Source organism: Polypterus senegalus, chromosome 14, assembly GCF_016835505.1.
Source record: "Polypterus senegalus isolate Bchr_013 chromosome 14, ASM1683550v1, whole genome shotgun sequence".
In the NCBI taxonomy this organism is placed as follows: domain Eukaryota; kingdom Metazoa; phylum Chordata; class Cladistia; order Polypteriformes; family Polypteridae; genus Polypterus; species Polypterus senegalus.
The window spans coordinates 36,403,232-36,422,954 of record NC_053167.1 but is presented as its reverse complement, the minus strand read 5'-3'; the positions used below and the strand labels follow the sequence as shown (position 1 = coordinate 36,422,954).

At 39.8% G+C, this 19,723-nt stretch overlaps 1 protein-coding gene across 4 annotated transcripts in view; it reads right to left on the bottom strand.

The window, feature by feature from the left end:
- znfx1 (zinc finger, NFX1-type containing 1) overlaps window positions 1-19,723 on the bottom strand; it is an 89,294-nt gene that overhangs the window by 14,191 nt on the left and 55,380 nt on the right. For 3 of the 4 annotated variants that reach the window (XM_039734906.1, XM_039734907.1, XM_039734905.1), the window contains exon 14: window positions 10,303-18,225. In XM_039734906.1, coding sequence (XP_039590840.1) covers window positions 15,736-18,225 — 2,490 coding nt within the window. In that variant the 3' untranslated portion in view covers window positions 10,303-15,735. Of the gene's footprint in view, window positions 1-10,302; window positions 18,226-19,723 lie in introns of those variants that run through there. The other variant, XM_039734908.1, reaches the window with a different exon arrangement.

Sequence of the window (19,723 nt, the reverse complement as noted above, 5' to 3'; positions counted from 1 at the left end):
TACAGAGTTTTGGGTGCTATGACCCTGATAATTTAATGGAGGAAATGGTGGCATGAGAGAGGGGCTTATGCTGCGTTCCATTTATCTCGTAAGTCAGATCTTTAATGATGGCAGACCTTAGCTGACCACGTTTCAGTAAAACAATCAGGAAAACATTTATTGTGTTTGTTCCATTGGAATAAATAGCAGTTGATAACAACAGTGCATTACGGTGTATTTTGCATCGATAGCAACAACTCCACATATAGATGCTAGACAGTAATGCGTGTGCAACTGATTAAATGAAACACAAATTCACAGAAGTGCTAATAAACGGTACAGTGCTACAGCTTTAACTGAAGCTCACGGTGTATGTCACATTTTGGATTTCTTGGCTGAAATGATTGTGTTAATGAAATTCTGTACTTCTGTGTGTATTTTCAGGCCGTGAAAGTGTTTGCTTAAGCGTATGAAAGCAGGTATGTACATAAGTTGATAAACCTGTCATGTGGCTGTGTGTGGTGTTTGTTCTTTTTCATGCTCAACTTATTTGATTGCTGTTGCTGTAAATTAGTTGGAGTTTATACTGAATGTGTTGTAAAGCGTGCATTCTTGCACTTCCTATGTACATTAAGGCTGTGCTTTGGATTTAGTATTTGCGGCAGTGTTTCACTGTCTCGTTGTGTAGCTGATGCTGAACTGAGGTCGAGGACTGTGTTGTTTATCATTGTCATATAGTGTATATGACTTATTTTAGTGAAAGGAGTGTCTGCAGAGGCAGCTGTCAGTTTTTTTTTTTTCTTTTCATTCCATGTTCTGTAGTCAATGTACATGTCACTGGTGTGTAGATTGTACTTCATTGTCAGCAGTGATTATGTGTTTATTTCACTTGAAGTGCACAGCCATGCATTTCCCATAAGCTGTGGATTGAGAGACCAACATCAACCTTCAAAGGCCAGGGGTGTTTAAGTTTTAGTGTGACTGACAGAAAACCCTTATAATTTTATATATGCATGTTTTGGTCCGGCCAGTACTTGGATGGCACACCATCTAGGAAAAGCCTGGATCACTGCTGGAAGAGGTGTTGGTGTGGTCATCAGGGGTGCTTACCCTGTGGTACGTGTGTGGACCCTAATGCCCAAGTGCAGTAAGGGAGGCACTGTATTGTAAAAATGGTTCCATCCTTCGGATGAGTTTTGTGGTCATTAGAGCTTCCTAGGCATTTGACAAGAGTAGGGTGTATCCTGATGTCCTGGATAAATTGCCCACTGTGGCCTTGTTCATTCTGCCCCCCTAATCAACCCCCATCTCTAACTGGCTATCTCTTTCACCCCTTCACCTCCTTACAGCTAACGTGTGGTGAGTGTACTGGTGCAATAAGGGCTACCATCACATCATCCACGTGGGTGCTACACATTGGTGAAGGTTGAAGTGGTTCACCCTCTGTCCATGAAAATTGCTTTGAGTAGTGAGAAAAGCGCTATATAAATGTAAGTAATTATTATTAAATTTAGATGAAAGATCATACCCTGAGAAGTAGCACCTTCCTGCTGTTATCACTACATGGAATATCTCATAAAATAGCAGACACCAACTGCCAAATAGCCATGGTTATTCTTGCCACCATCAGGCATGCATGGTCTCACCCCGTAATCCATTGAATAGCACTTTTACTGTATTTATCCTAAGAATCTCTGTCTGTATTCTTCAGCCTACCTAGGTGTGTATAGTGTATCACAAATAATTGTGGGGTTTATAGAATACAGAGCTCTGTGTACCTGTGTGTCAGTTTGCTGCCAGTCTGCATCCAATGCCACCTATCTTCAAGGTAATATGCTTACTACTACATTAACATAAAATATTTGTACTGCAGTAACATAATACATGTTGCATGTTGATTAGCACATGCAAGTAAGAATTTCACTGTACTCTGCTAAACTATTAAATATACACTATTATATAAAGTTTCTGCACTGCAAAGTCATTTAAATTTATCTTAGTTTTTGTGACTTAATACCCAATGTTGCTCCAACAAAGGCTGTCCTTTTATCCTTGAATATACTATACTAGGGGGTTCGCCTCCTGCTCGCTTCGCTCGCCCATTCTCCTGGCCTGCGCTGTGTGCCAGCCACTTCACATCTCTGCCACCCGCGTTGTAAAGAGGGGGCTGAATACACCCCAAGGAGACAGCAGTCGCTCCTCTGAAAAGCCTTCTTAAACAGTGATACAACGGAAAACAAATATATTTTTTTTTACCTCCTCTTTGCTCGATCAGCTGCTGCTGCCGTGCTGTGTGATCTGCATCTTGTGCAACACTTCGAACATTTTAAAGCCTGTACAGTAGCTGTCCTACTCTTTGTCTTTTATTTTTGGTCCTGGGGCTTGGTTAAATATCTTGGCACAAAGTCTCGTCTCGCAGGATGTGTGTTCTTGGAATTTTTTAGTTTAAAATTTAAAAACGGAATAAGAATCTGAAAATCTAACAACATCACATTCAAGTTTGATAAATTCTGAAAAGAATGATACCAAACATATACTATATATGTAGGTTTTAAAATAAGCCCGATTTAAAGCAAACACCTTCTGGGTTCATAAGATCACAATTGGGCCCAATTTATTTGAATCTTTAAACCAGTCTCTGGAAATTAAACTGATTAAAGTCTAGGACAAGGATTCTGTTGCAAGCCTATATGGCTGTTTTGTACGCACTAACTGATCTTTCTTTAATGAATCCTGTGCAGACATTGAGGAACTGATGGACACTTTAAGTACCTATATAAATTTCTGCAAGGATATGCATAATTCCTGCCAAATCAGTCAAAATATATGCTGACAAGAAACCATGGATTACCAGTGATTTAAAAGAGAGAAACTGAAAAAAAACTAAACAGAAACAACTACAGAAGTAAGGAAAACATGAAATCAAGCAAAGCTGAGATATAAAGACAGAACTGAGAATGAACTATGGACTGATAACCTGGCCTTATCATGTAATGGCATCAAGAAAATGGCTGTGATTCACACTCAATGCAATATTCAAGTTGAAACAGAGTTAAGACTAACAGCAGTTGGCACAAAAATTCAATGAATTCTATTGAAGAATTGAGACACAGGATTTGGCTTTGCAAAGTAGTCAGCAGAGGAAAAAACTTGGGACTGGAGCTGAGAGTCAGCCTTTCTCTGACCAGAAAGATGTCAGTCAGCAAACTAAAATCAAAAAAATGTTAGACTATAAGTGGATGTCTGCTTAACTCCTGTGCAGTCCAACATTTCACTTCATATTTGAGATGTCTTTGGCTTTACAGAAAGTGTCCAAAAATACTGTGTCTTCAGACTGGTGACTTTAACTTCTCATATCATGAAATCCTTTGAGAAGTTTATTAAGAGACAGCTACTAAACAAAACACAGGCTTATCTAGTCCCTTACCTGTTTGCATGAAGAGCAAAGAGAGGGGTGAAGGATGCCACAGCAACTCTTCTGAATTTACTGCAAGAGCACTTGGAAGGACAAATAAATGTACAAGATTGCTGGTGATAATTTTCACATTAGCTTTTAATACAATCCAGCCCAAAATTTTAGTTGGTGAATTGATTGGTTAATTTTATTAACTTCGTGGAGTGGATTCTGGACTTTTTAATTCAAGTCTATGCCACCTTTGATTACTTTTCAAGTGATACCCGGTCATAGCTTTTATTTACATAATCTTAGCTAGTCTGCAACTGGCTAAGATAAAATCAGAGAGGTTTGATTTCCTAGGAGGGGTGTGATGTGTATGCAGGTTGGCAGAAGAGCTGAAAACCGGTGAATGCTCATCCAGAATTTCAATGCATAGAATGTAGCGACAAAGAATAAGGAAAAGATGTGTTTTGAACCTCATAAACAGTTGTTTCTCATTTCTCATGTTTTACTAGTTCAAACAAGGTGGGAAAAAAAAGTTTCAAGACTGTAGTTCAACTCACTGTAGCCATTAACCTTTTGCACAGCAACAGTGCAGCTCTGGGTTCATCAGTCAGCACAGGGGTTTTGGACCTCACAAATAAAAGAGAAGTTTGTCTGAAAAATCGGGATTAAGGTACCATGTCTAAATGGAGAAGAGGGAAAAAAAGGGTGGCAGTGATTGCTGCTGAACTCTCCGTGAAAATCTCTTCATACAGCTGCAGGCTTTTTCAGGCATCCCAGTCAGAAAAAGGGGTGAAAACAGCTGTGCTGGAATGCCTTAACCCAGTCAGTAAAGTAGACATGCACTTTCCGTGTGTCCACACATGCTACTCCCGCCTTGGTGACCCTTGCTTCTTCCACTTCAGAGCTCCCACCACATATTTTATTGTCTGTTTTCCCTAATTAATGGTTACTTTTAGTGGTGAGTTTTACTGTTGTACTTATGGCAGCCACACGTTTCTGTGCTGAATGGAAAAAAAGATGGGGTGCCTTTAAATAACCCACTTGCTACAGCATTATTCAATTCAATCAAATCAGTCTAAGTGTTTTTGGGGTCTTTAGTTTTTCTATTTTAGCTTTTTTCTTTTTCTACCAAATATTGATATATTAAAATGTCCTTTCTTGGAGGATACCTACTGCCCTAGATGTACAATCCTGCCAAAGTTCAGCTTTTTACCTAAATGGGGAATAGTGTTTTTGTTGATGAGTGGATGAGTGAGTCAAAAAAATTAAAGGGACACTTTTTAATCTGAGTATAGCATCAAGTCAGTGAAACTTCTGGGATATTGATCTGGTCACTTAAGTAGCAGAGGGGGTTATTAATCAGTTTCAACTGCTTTGGTGTAAATAAAATTAACAACAAGTGCACTAGAGGGGTAACAATGAGATGACCCCAAAACAGGAATGGTTTAACAGGTGGAGGGAGGCCACTGACATTTTCCCTCATCTTTTCTGTCTGATTTTCCACTAGTTTGCATTTGGCTATGGCCAGTGCCACTACTGGTAGCATGAGACAATACCTGGACCCTCCAGAGGTTGCACAGGTAGTCCAACTTCTCCAGGATGGCAAATCAATATGTACCATTGCCAGAACGTTTTCTGTGTCTCCCAGCACAATCTCAAGGGCATGGAGGAGATTTCAGGATATAGACAGTTACTCTAGGAGAGCTTGACAGGGCAGTAGAAGGTTAACCCATTAGCAGGACTGGTATCTGCTCCTTTGGGCAAGAAGGAACAGGAGGAGCACTGCCAGAGCCCTACCAAATGACCTCCAGCAGGCCACTGGTGTGAATGTCTCTGACCAAACAATCAGAAACAGACTTCATGAGGGTGGCCTGAGGGCCCAACGTCCTCTAGTGGGCCCTGTGATCACTGCCTGGTACTGTGGAGCTTGACTGGCATTTGCCATAGAATACCAGAATTGGCAAGTCCACCACTGTGCTTTTCACAGATGAGAACAAGTTCACCCTGAGCACATATGACAGACGTGAAAGGGCCATGGAGAATGTTATGCTGCCTGTAACATCGTTCAGCATGACCAGTTTGGTGGTGGGTCAGTGATGGTCTGTGAAGGCATATCCATGGAAGGATGCACAGACCTCTAACTCTACAGGCTAGACCAGGGGTAGTCAACCTTTTTATACCTATCGCCCACTTTTGTATCTCTGTTAGTAGTAAAATTCCACAGTTCCACAGTAATGGTGATTTATAAAGTAGGGAATTAACTTTACTTTATAAAATTTATAAAGCAGAGTTATAGCAAGTTAAAGCAAATAATAATAACTTAATAATAGTAATAATTACTTACCAAGTACTTTATGTCAGATTTTCGCTAAGTTTGGCAGAATAAATCTTTATAAAACAACTTACTATAGTTAAATCTATCTTTTTATTTATACTTTGCATACATAGAAATTACATTAGTTGATTTAATTATTAGTGGGATCCCTGAGGCTGATGCTAGGAAACTAAATATTGAATATCCGGTTCAATTTTTGTGAGGAACAAACAAAGTTCTCCCCTTTCGGAAATATTCAGGCGGTTTCTTTCTTTGGTCATAATATGATTAACAGCACTAAATCCTGATTCCACAAGATATGAGGTAGGGAAAGGTATCAATAAACTGAATACCATTTTCCACATATTTGGATATAAGACCGGCATTTTTTTATTTTGCCATAGGTTTTCATATCCACCACTGTCGAATTTATGTTTACTTTCTTCATCATATCTAATTTCTAACAGTTCTTCTTGGCAAGTTGTATCAGCCTCTTCAATATTTGCGGTAAAAGGATTTTTCATCCAGTCATATACCTTCAGTTTCAAAATATCTTCAAATCGTTTTTCCATGTCCAATTTAAGTTCGTTGAGGTGGCTACTGAATCTGTCAATATCCTCTGGAGTTACATCAACTTGTATAGATGATAATTGAGGAAACTGATGAAATTCTCTCTTCAATAGATTATGACGAAGTAGTTCAAGTTTGTCAATAAATAATAGCACAATACTTTGGCAACCTATAAGAGTTTTATTAGCTCCTTGAAGCTGCAAATTGACATCATTAAATCTCTTGAAAATATCTGCCAAGTAAAAGGCATCATTCTTTACTGTTTTTAACTGTTAACGCAGATTGGTTTCATTATTACTTTAAAAAAATTTATGACACTATTATATAATGCTACAAATCTAGGCAAAGATGTACCCTTTGACAGCCACCGAACTTCTGTGTGCAAAAGTAACTTAATAAAATCTTCATTATTGTCCTGGCAAAGCTGCCGAAACATTCTATCATTCTTTGCATTGGATTTGATCTTGTTTACGGCTCAAATTATTATAGTTAATGATGAATGGAGACTTGTACTTAGATGTTTTCCTACAAGATGTTGTCTGTGCACCACACAATGAATACATAAAACATTTGGCACTTCCTGCTTCAAATAAGCAACAAATCCATGATAGCGACCTACCATTGATGGTGCTCCATCAGTAGCGCATGCAACAATATTATTCAAAGGAATATTATTTTTTGTAAAGTATGTTCTCACAGTATTAAATATAGATAATCCTTTTGTATCTGTCATGAGATTTATTGTGAATAGCATTTCTTCTCGTAATATATTGTTTTCATCAAAATAGCATACATATACCATCAATAAAGAATGATTATCTGCAATGGTAGATTCGTCCAGTTGCATGGAAAATGAAGAGTTTTGGAGAATACTTATAAGTTTGTTTTCAACATTAACTGCCATTTCATCAATTCGTCGCTTTACTGTGCTATCGCTTAGGGGCAACGTTTTTAAAATTTGAGGTATATCCTGATGTATTACTGTTGAGATAAATTCTTTTATAGAGGGTATTATTACCGTTTCTCCAATATTATAGCTTTTACCACTTTTTGCAATTAATTGTGAAATGCGATAAGTGGCAATTAATCCATCTTCGTTCGTTGTATGTTGTTTCTTAAATGATGCAACGATAGTTGAACGATTTTGAAATTTTTTATTTATTTCCTGAAAATATTCAATGGGCTTGTCCTTGTCATTTGGATGCTTTGTAGAAAGATGTTCTCGGAATCGACTTGGCTTCATTGCCTCATTGGATAATGTTTTATGGCACAATAAACACATTGGATGTTGTTTATTTGCAACAGATTCTATGAAACCCATCTTCAGATACTCTGGCGAATAGCCGCATGCATATTTTTTTTTGAGAAATGGGCTCACGATATTTCACAATATTTTGTTTGAAGCTGTAAGCACGTGCTTGCTCTCAGAAATCTAACTACGTATTGACTTTAGTTCCGATTACCTAATGATTTACCTTCACTTACGTAATGTGAACAAAACTTATGCACTTGAAGTCTGCTGCGTGGTCGCGACATTTGGAAGGCTGTGTGCTTTTCAGATCCGGTATGCGAGACGTCCTTCTCGTTTCCTGGCGTTGGTCAGGCAGGGTCAGGCGTTCCGGTTGCTGGACAGCACAGCGTACATTGGACGTGGATGGTCAGTCAAGGTGCTGGCTATCACGATCCCACAAGGTTTTCGTCAGACCGTAATGTTGAAAGATATGTGAATCCAACAGCAGCCGTTGGGAGTCAGGATCGGGATGTAGTAATCGTAGCTCCTTGTACGTTAAAATGATGAATATGTTGACAGAGTAACAAATGCTGGGTACCTCTGTCGATTAGTATGTAATCGCAGTGCCATTTGGTTGCTCCGCTACCGCCCACCATGAAAGCTGGAACACCCACTAGTGGGCGGTAGGGACCAGGTTGACTACCACTGGGCTAAACAATGGCACCTTCACTGCCATTAGGTATCGGGATGAAACCCTTGGACCCATTGTCAGACCCTATGCTGGTGCTGTGGGTCCTGTGTTCCTCCTGGTGCACGACAATGCCTCATGTAGTGAGAGTATGCAGGCAGTTCCTGGAGAATGAAGGAATTGATACCATTGACTGGCCCCCAGGCTCACCTGACCAAAATCCAATAGAACACCTCTGGGATATTATGCTTCGGTCCGTCCAACGCTGCCAGGTTGTCCAGACTGTCCAGGAGCTCAGTGATGCCCTGGTCCAGATCTGGGTGGAGATCCCCCAGGACACCATCCGTCATCTCATTCGGAGCATGCCCCGACGTTGTCAGGCATGCATAGAAGCATGTGGGGGCCATACAAGTTCGATTTGGAGTTGCTGCAATGAAATTTCAGCAAAATGGACAAGCCTGCAGCACCATTTTTTCACTTTGATTTTCGGGGTGTCTTTGAATTCAGCCCTCTGTAGGTCGATCATTTTCATTTCCAACAAACAATGTGGTGTCCTTACGTTCCTAACATATTACCCAGTCCGTATCAGTATAGATATCCAGCATGATTTTTTCCCATTGAGATCTGATGTGTTTTCAAAGTGTTCCTTTAATTTTTTTAGCAGTTTATATTTAAAGATTGGGATGGCCATGGCCAAATTGTGAGTCCATGATCAGGGAACTATTTCTGTGATGATCATGAGGTACACTTCGGAACATTGACCTCCTGGAAGATCCAAAGATGGCCCAGATGAATTCTCCTGGCGGAGGAAGTCTGTTTTTTTTATTTAACTAGGGGGATCTGCCCCCTGCTCACTGCGCTCGCGCACTGTACATGATTCTTTTATTTACTAAAAGTACCACTATTAATGAGGGGAACTGTAAATGTTGTGAGTGCCAAGGAAATAATTCCTAGTAGAATAGAGAAGCTCCAAAGAACTACCAGTGGGATGACACAACTCCTTCAGGTAAACGGGAGGCACCACACAATCACTGCCTGGCACTGTTGGGACTGTGTTGTCACTAGCAAACAGACTGGCCATGGATTCTCAAAGGGATTCAGGGTTGTGGGTGAGAAGTATACCCCAAGCGAAATACCTAACAAAAGGCCGTTTTCAGGTCAATAGTTGAGACAGGAAAAGAGAAAATCAGAGTAAGGGAGATCAGCAGGGCTTATCTTCGTGTTCTTGATACTGTGTCCACTCCTCATGTATTTTTAAAGAAGTAAGAAACACTTTTAAAAAAATTTGTCAAGGGCAGCATGATGGCACCTTGTAGTGTTGATTTCTTACTGATCCGGTGCCCTAAGTCTGCATCAGATATGGCGATCCTGCCAATGTGGGTTTGCATGTCCTTCCAAAGCCTGCACAGGTTTTCTTCCTACCTCACAAAGACTTGTCAGTCAGGATAGGTTCATGCATGAGTCCAAATAGAGTATGGACATCAGTGGACTGGCACTTGTGTCAGGGCTGCTTCGTGCCTTGTGACCAGTGCTGTCAAGATAGGCTACTGCACCCTATAACCCTGAATTGAACAGGCTGATTTGAAAATGTTAAATTTTGTTATGTTGCATCTTTCTCTTGTTCCCGTCCAGAGGGACACCTTCAACAATGGGTAGATCTTTTGTATCACAATATCTTTAAATCAAATAACTCGACTTAAAATGCTATAGTTGCTGAAATGGCAATACAGATCTTTCTTAGACACAAAGTCAGTCTCTAAAAGATTTGGACATTGAACAAATAAATTCCGTCATATTTAAAAACCTGAATCTGGTATGCATTTTTAGGAAAGAATATGATGGTGTCCTTTCATTTACCTCTATCCTGAGCTGTTTTGTACTCATTGTAAATGCATCATCTCTGGGGTGCCTCTCTAAAAACTCACAGTTTGACGTCTGTCTTGTCTGCCTCCTTGACTGGTTTAATTCTGAGTCACAGAAGGCCAAATCCTATGTCATCATCACCAGAGACAACATCTGAATGACACACGGTTTTTAACATTTTGTGTAGTGGTCAGAGGTGCTTCTTTTTGCCATTCGGCAGACTGTTTTGTTTCATCACAAATTTATAGACAATGTTGAGAAGTAAATTCAGACCATCTTTATTTTTATGCAGTCCCATTTAGAGTAAGTATAATCTCCATTCACAGATACATTACATTTCTTTATACATTTCTATATCTAAAGTTCAAGTAGTTGAACTATAGTAACTTGACCGGTGTAAAATACGGCACTGAACCTGCCACTTGACCACAGCGCCTGCAATTTTATCATCAACCAGTTTTAGGTTTTCAAGGCTTACAGAAACATAGATGGAAGCTTCTTCTAAACTTAAAATGTTTAACATAAACTGCTAAAACACATTTATGCATAATTTTATTTTAAAAAGATTCCCAACACTTAATTCCTTGTTTTAGTCTTAAATAGCATTCACTCTTTTTATTTGGTTTATTTTCTTAACCAGTAACCAATTACCAATGAAATGTAGATGAAAAAGGAGCCTGCCACTTACCATATAACTTAATCCTATTTGCCAGTGTGAAAGATTCATTTCAATAAAACAAAAATGGGAAGTGAAAAAAGTAAAGACTGAGAATTATTCATTTGCTCCAGACCAATAAATCATGTGGATGATAAGCCAAGAAAAGATAAAGTCACAATGCAAAAATGACCTAAAAAACTGAAAATCCCAGCAAGCCATATAATATGACGTAAGGTTTATTTTCTCCTAGGGTTGGCTTCAGTGGAAAAGAGCCTGAAGCCACTGCGGTCCTTTAATGTCATACTTGTGCATCTTTCCCATAAAGGGTTGATGTTGCCATTTCAATATGATGTTCCTTTGTAAGCTAATACTGAACTGTAATTTGCTAAACCTTTAGCTTTTACTGACAGAGTAAATGGAGCTATACTCTATCTAGTGGTCTTACTCACAAAGGAGGCCTGGGGTATGGACGACCCCTGAACATTCCATCCATGTCCTCTGTGTTATAGGCCAAGAGACACACACACAAAACAAACATAATACAAGAAAAACCTGAGAAAGAGTGAGAAATGCCATGGAAAAACAGAGACAGGCATATAGCTCATATTACATGTGAACTAGTATGTGCATCTCTGCAAGAAAATACAGGTCCATAGGGATCCATTTTTATTGATCAATACACTTTATACGATGCAGGCTTCTAAAATATAATTTTTTCATTTATAGGCTGGAAAACAAATTGCACCGCAGGAATGAGCTTAATGCAAGTTTTTAATGGTCAATTAGATGATACTGTTTACAGGCAGTAAAACTGATAAATAGAACATCATTTCACCCAATAAAATTTGTGCCCTTATAATTTTGTCAAAGCCAAAAACAATAATTTATATTTGGAAGCAGTCAGAAGCAGTCATTGGTTAACTTACTGATAATTCTAACTCAACCATCCATCTGTTAATTGACGCTGGTACACATGGTGTCTAGAAAGCGATCTGAAGGGCAGGCAGTAAGAGACAGAAATAAGGACATTAAATATAGACAATAGCTGCCTGTCCAAAGGGTCAATGGTTGGGTGGCCCTTCATATTATACATAGGTTGCCTGGCCATCATAATACATAGAAGAGTGCCACAAATAATATGTTGGGCATCCATACCAGATTGTGGGACTTCTATATTTAATATTGCTTCATTGTCTGATTAATGTTTGTATTTGGACCCATTTTCTTTCTTGACTTGGCCAAGTTTTCCATGCAAAAGCTTATCTTAACATGAGGGCATCATTAGACTCTATCCTTGTTTATTAATCCCTTCCTATTGCCTGCACGTCTAGTTGCTTCCTAGCCACTCCTCTACACCACTTAAAAGACATTTTAAGATTATGGGTCATCAGAACCAAGGAATTCACACATATATAGTGAAATATAACTTAACCTTTGGTAGGAACAATGGATAACCTGGAGAACATCCCACTGAGACATGCAGAATGAGTAGAGTTACCAGATTATTCTAGTAGCAAAACAGGCAATAAGAGGGATTGTAGGTGGTTGCATATCTTATAATAATCTGTAAGTCTAATTACATTTTGTCATATTTTCAGACTCTCTTGATACAGATTTAATAATGCCAGCAGTGGAATGCATACTCATATCTTTAACATTGTTAATTCTGCTCACATAAGCAATAACGCACAGCTCTACGCAGTCACTCAGATTATACAGGTTATGTTATTAATGCCCTGGAAACATTGTGTTATGCATATTAGAGCAATAATAAAGAAACAAACCACCTCATAGGACACAAACCACTAATCACAAACTGTAAACTTCCATATCAAAGACAGAATGTTACTGACAACTGAGCAATAATTTAAAAAAAATATCTAAACATGTCCTTTACTCGGCTGCGTGTCTGAAGCAGGGTCATAGCACAGAATGGGGATGAAAAAGTACATGAGTCATAATTCTATTAAAGATCATTCAGTTGGAATTGTCATAAAATATATATTGGGAGGATCATAAATATAGAGCACTAAAGAGCATTTCAAGGTGCAACATGCAACTACATGTACAGTGTGATATGTGCATAAGTTACAACACTGGGAGTTAAGCTATATCTAAAGTATGGGACAAATACTTTGGAGTAAGTAATGACACCTACAGTATAGTCAGTGCAATGCATAGAACTACATTGGAAACTGCCAGGACATCTAGTCCTCTGAGAATTGTCCACTGATAGTAACAAGACCAGGATTCAAACTCAGGGCTCAGTAGCCATTGTGCCCCACTAATCTGAGCTCTTCCTTAATTTATAGCATTATAAAAAAGCAGTGTATCAAAACATTAGCAAGGAAAGTAAGATCGTGAACTGAGATATGTAAAAATAGTAACTAGTAACCAGGTCTGGGGGTTGTTTATTTTGTATACATATGCTCATTCAAGTTCCAAATGTATAAAATTGACACTTTTGACTCTCACTATTAAACACTATTTTATACATACATATATGATATACATTTATTTATTTATTGGCAGTATCATCTGTCTTGTGAGTCGGTATACCTTTTTTTTTTATGTTTCTGCTGCTGTATGCATCTGAATTTCCCTAAACTGTCTAAACTAGTCTATTTTTCAAGAGCATATCTGGAAGGCAAAGACTAATTTGGTTTTAATACAAATGTCTCATGTTTTCCCTGAATTGAAATTGCATTTTTATTTGTCTTTACACATCAATATCCATGACTTGTTCGAAAAATTAACATACTATATTAAGTTATGATTTCAAAACTTCTTGAGAATCAATATTTTTGTTAGATTGACCAAATATATGACTTGTTCTTTTTCAGTCCAAAGGCAAGTTGAAACTTTTAAGCCCATGTCACATTGAATGTCTTCTACTTGGAGAGTTTGTCAGACTTAATGGCTAAAGTTGCTAAAAATCACTGGACATGTCAATTTAGTGACTTTGTGACGACAGCCAATAACATGCTGCCTGATGGAGCCAGTGCTGTATGTACAGTTAACAGATACAGAGAGTTCAGCTACAATCTATGCCCTGTATTTATTCTTTTCTGTTCTGTTGTGGTATATAAAACTTGAGATGTCAAACAAACAAGACTCTTCTCTATTCAAGGTCCAAAACACCTGTATTCTTTACTCTTTGTTGCTGCATTATATGAACTGTACCTCTGAGTTAGCGCACACTGGTAGTCAGCTGTCGTGTACACAAAGCCTGCCACTACAACTTAAGACAAAATGAAAACTGCTTTGTCAGGTCAAGTCGTGGACTTGTTAGAGTGAGTCACTGGGTATGTCTGATTACAGAACTGGGATTTACAGCAACATGTCACCGACTGTCACCGTTGTGCTGAGATTGTGCAAATGAAAACTCCGACTGGAAAACTCAACTCATGTGACATGGCTTCTATCAGTACATATTGTCAAAACTAAGTATATTTAACAGTCTTCACTGCCACTGGCTAAACAGCACAAACACAGAGATGCAATGATGTGTATCTGATTTTAATAATCTCTATTCAAGTTATTATCCATGACTGTCTGTGAGTATATGGTTATTTAGTTGATCTTTTCTCTTCGGCTGTGCTCACAGAATATTGCTCTAATCACTGTCATTGTATTGTTTTTTGTTTTTTTGCATTAACAAGGGGAATAGTAACAATCATTAAGTTAACAAGAAAAACATTTTTGTATTGTTAATGTTTTAAAAAACACCACCAATCTGCACTACAGACTGCATGATGTGTGGTGAAATCAAATATATGAATTAATAGCAAGGGCTCCTGGTGCTCGCCAGAGTGGAATTAAGTGCAGGTGTAGTCACTAAATAAATTCCCCAGGAGTGATAAATTTTAGCTACAAACCATCAGTCTGATCCAACTTACAAAGTTAACAAGAAAAACATTTTTGTATTGTTAATGTTTTAAAAAACACCACCAATCTGCACTATAGACTGCATGATGTGTGGTGAAATCAAATATATGAATTAAAAGCAAGGGTTCCTGGTGCTCGCCAGGTGCAGTCACTAAATAAATTCCCTAGGAGTGATAAATTTTACCTACAAACCATCAGTCTGATCCAACTTACAAAAATGCCTCCTAGGGGCACTTCCTTAATAAAGAGGAGGTAAGGTCACTAAATGAAGTTCCCAAAGGGGAGAAATTTTGGAACGAACCATAGTCTGTGTTCTTCTATCATACAAATGGGAGATATATGCAAAATTTGGCAAAGATGAGTTCAATGTGTAGATCCATTTACCAGAAAAACACACATTTAGCTTTATACATTAGATTTCTCTGAATGGAAAAGACACTGTTTAGTTGGGATTATTTAACAAATCAGTTAAATCAACAGATTAAGGGCAGTGACACTAAGCTGTTATTTGTAGAGACAGGGCAGTTCATTACTTCCATGTATTCTACTATACTCTGCAATGAAAAGGGCTACTGTGTCATTAGAATGTACAACTGACATAGACACTGTCAAGGTCAAAGCTGTAGGTTTTAATCACTCCCATCTTGTCTGAAGGAGAAGTCTATAAATTGGGGTTGACATTTTACTATTTTGGAGATAGAACAAGAACAATTCATTTGTTCATTCATCTATTTACTAACCACAACTTTTAGAGGGTTGTCAAGTATTAGAAGAAAGGCAAGTATCTACATTCAACAGGAGCCCACTGCAGCAAAGGGCCAGGTACATAAATATATAATAAAAGTAAATTGGTAAAACAGCTGCCCACAGAAAAGCTAATTTAACAGAACAAAAGAAATAAGGTTTGAAGTTGAGAAGGAGTATCTGTAGCATGGCCTAGCCCTTTACTTATTAACATTTCACCATATGGCTTAGATTATGTGCTTCCTCTAAACAAAATTCATACAGCATTTGTCTGTTCATTAAAAGATTCTTAAACTAGTCTCTATATAAATATAGGTTTTAGTATCTATGATTTGAATCTAAATTATTTAGTTAATCCTCATGTTTTTCAGCTTCCATTTCTTACTACTTACTTAGATCACAGATTCAACCTCCTGATATCCTCAAAATTCAGCAAATTGTTGGCCTCAGACCATGCTGGATGAAGGGCTCCATCCATTTCTGTTGCCACCTGATTTCCAGTAGCTAAGGCGTGGTTGCTGCCACCTATGTCATGGTTGCAGTGTGGACATTTCCTGCTTTCCATGGCTCCTCCACACTCTGTTATGACATAAACATGGCCAGAAGGACACTTGTACCAGTGCCCTTGAGAGAGGCCCATTGCCCGAACTATCATCTCTTTTTCCTGCTGCGTAATCCCTAGTCCACTCTTGGGGAGATCAGAATTTAGCTCTTCCAGCTTTCTGTGGACTTTCTCTTCATCCTCACTGGTGAACTTGGACCTACCCTGTAGGAGGTCACGTAAACAGGCCACATCATTTTTCACTTCCTGGCTCAGAGACCTTCCTGCAACATGAGCAAGTCTACATCGTTCATTCAGATTTGCCAGCAAACCTAGTCTTTGAAACTCTCTCTGCAGATCAAAGATCTGTTGCTCAGAGAAACGCATACTAGGACTTTCCAGCCACTCAATGCATTCCGCCACCCGCGTATTAAAAATTCTCAGTGCCTCTCCCTCCATTTTCCGCTCGGCTTCTTTCAATTTGGCTAGCCTCTCATAAAAAGTCATCATGATCTCAAGAAGATTCAAAGTTCTCTGAGGAAGCTCAGGTTGGCTCAGCTGTGATTTTAGATTTTGGAATTCTTTTGGTAAAAGAAGACTGATGCTTTGTTTTTCTTTTAGCAGACGACTTAAGTATTTCTGTTTCTTTTCGGCTTCCACAGGGCAGCCAAGAATAAGACGTTTGACCTTCTCAATCTCATCTAGACTTTGATTTATAATGGTGCCGTAACGCAAGTTCCGGCGAATTGGAGTGCGGCATTTTGGGCAGTCCTTCAGCTTAATTACTCTATTTTGTTGGTCAGTTCTCTCTTCGTCATTGCTACCATGCCCTTCTCCATCTAAGCTCATGTAGTGGTCCAAACCTGTCACCTCTAAAATATGGAAACAGTCTTCCATTTGAACAAAGCGGGCATCAGGTTCATCCTCATTACCAAAGAAAATCTCTGTGAGTTCTGTGTGATGGCATATACGACATTTATTTGGGCATGGCTCTCCACACAAGCCATTGCAGGGGTGCCCACATTTTAATTGTTTGTTGCAAGGCTCATTACATGGTGGACGGTTGCAAGGCTCATGACAAAGGTTGGTACATCTAAAATGAGGACAACTCCATTCACACGGCTCGACACATGGAGCACAAAGTTCACCACAGGCTTTTTTACATGCGCTGTGCACACAACGGTTTTCACATGGCAAAGAGCAGGGTGGGCAGTCAGTTGTGCAGGGTTCCCGGCAATGGTGAGAACAGATGAGTGGTCTTCGGCAAATTAGGCTGCAGTCCACATGGAATCGGCCTTGGAAACAAGTATGGCATGTGCCAGAGCAGGGGTGCTCACAGTGCAACTTGGTTTCACATGCTACCTTGCAAGCTGGCTGTTTGCCACCCTCAGATACTTGTCTTCTATAATAACATTCCACCTCCTGCACATGGCCACAGGCTAATTTCATCTGTATAACTACGGCACATTTTTTGGTGCATGACTCTCCACAGAAATTTGTGCATGGATGCCCACAGCGTAACTTCTTAGGACAAGGCACTTTGCAGATGAAGTCTAAGGGGTCCTCGTAACAGGGAACCATTTGTTTATGCCCACAGTAGGGGATATCCTTCTCCACAGGGACTATGCATTCCTGGCAGTCCTGGAAACAAAGTCCAGGACAACGGTGCCCTAAACCACACAGTACTTTCTGACAGGGTTTTAAGCACTGGAAAAGTTTGTGATCTTTGTCGTAGGGGTGGCAAGCTCTGGTACAAACATGTCCACACTGTAGGCGTGTCTCACATGGTCTACTGCAGCCACCTTCAGGTACTTGTTGGAAGTCTTTGGCTGATGATACTAAGGACCTGGTGTCAGGGTGATTCTGGCAGCAAAGTATCAAAGAATGTCCAATATGTTTATTTTCTCTCAATGTGTGCAGGATATTGCTCCACAGTTGAATTTTCCCAAACAGTTTCATGTTCCCAATGCAATAAAGCCCCATTTTGGCACGGGAAAGTGCCACACATATACGGTTAGCGATTTTTAGGAACCCTACCTTGCCATCTTGGTTGCTGCGAACAAGTGATAAAAGGATAATATCGTTTTCTTCTCCTTGGTACTTGTCCACCACATGTACCTTTACCCCAGAAAACCGACGTGCTGGAAGGAGTTTACGCAGACAATAAAGCTGCCCAGTGTATGTGGTGAGTATTGTGATTTGTGAAGGCTTATAGTCTTGACAGATTAGGTACTGGCAGAGTGCCACAACAAACTGGGCCTCATGGAGGTTCTGGTGGCTACGGCCGTCTTGAATTTCTTGCTCCGGAAAAGAATGCTCCACAAAAAAGAGGTTTGATGAGACACCCTAGAAGGAGTGAAGGAGCAAATTATGAAAAGCATGGAAATCAGAACTTCAGGCAACAAGACATTATACCAGCATGTAAGCTTGTCAAGAGTAATATTGACAGGAGGTTTCTTTTCTGAAGTAATTTTCTATAAAAATCAGTGGTCTCCCCTATACATTCTCATATGCTCAGGTATGGGGATGAATATTTGAGGATGAAACCACAAGACAATTATTATATTTTTATATTATATACATTAAAAAACCATCAACAACAAATCAAATCAAATTAATAAAATACTGCTTAGGAATATTAAAGGAACACTTTTTAATCCGAGTATAGCATCAAGTCAGTGAAACTTCTGGGATATTGATCTGGTCACTTAAGTAGCAGAGGGGGTTGTTAATCAGTTTCAGCTGCTTTGGTGTTAATGAAATTAACAACAGGTGCACTAGAGGGGCAACAATGAGACGACCACCAAAACAGGAATGGCTTAACAGGTGGAGGGAGGCCACTGACATTTTTCCCTCCTCAACTTTTGTGACTGTTTTTTCACTAGTTTTGCATTTGGCTATAGTCAGTGTCACTACTGGTAGCATGAGGCGATACCTGGACCCTAAAGAGGTTGCACAAATAGTCTAACTTCTCCAGGATGGCACATCAATATGTGCCATTGCCAGAAGGTTTGTTGTGTCTCTCAGCACAGTCTCAAGGGCATGGAGGAGATTTCAGGAGGAAGGCAGTTACTCTAGGAGAGCTGGACAGGGCTATAGAAGGTTCTTAACAGCAGGACTGGTATATGCCCCTTTGGGCAAGGAGGAATAGGAGGAGCATTGCCAGAGGACCTACAAAATGACCTCCAGCAGGCCACTGCTGTGAATGTCTCTGACAAAGCAATCAGAAACAGACATCATGAGGGTGGCCTGAGGGTCCGACATTCTCTAGTGGGCCCTGTACTCACTGCCCAGCACCGTGGCATTTGCCATAGAATACCAGAATTGGCAGATCCACCACTGGCGCCCTGTGCTTTTCACAGATGAGAGCAGGTTCACCCTAAGCACATATGACAGACATGAAAGGGTTTGGAGAAGCTGTGGAGAATGTTATGCTGCCTGTAACATCATTCAGCATGACCGGTTTGGTGGTGGGTCAGTGATGGTCTGGGGAGGCATATCCATGGAGGAACTCATAGATTTCTACAGGCTAGACAACTGTACCTTGACTGCCATTAGGTATCGGAATGAAATCCTTGGACCCACTGTCAGACCCTGTGCTGGTGTGGTGGGTCCTGGGTTCTTCCTGATGCATGACAATGTCTGGCCTCACGTAGCAAGAGTATGCAGGCAGGTCCTGGAGGATGAAGGAATTGATACCACTGACTGGCCCCCATGCTCGCATGACCGAAATCCAATAGAACACCTCTGGGACATTATGTTTTGGTCCATCCGATGCCGCCAGGTTGCACCTCAGACTCTCCAGGAACTTAGTGACACCCTAGTCCAGATCTGGGAGGAGATC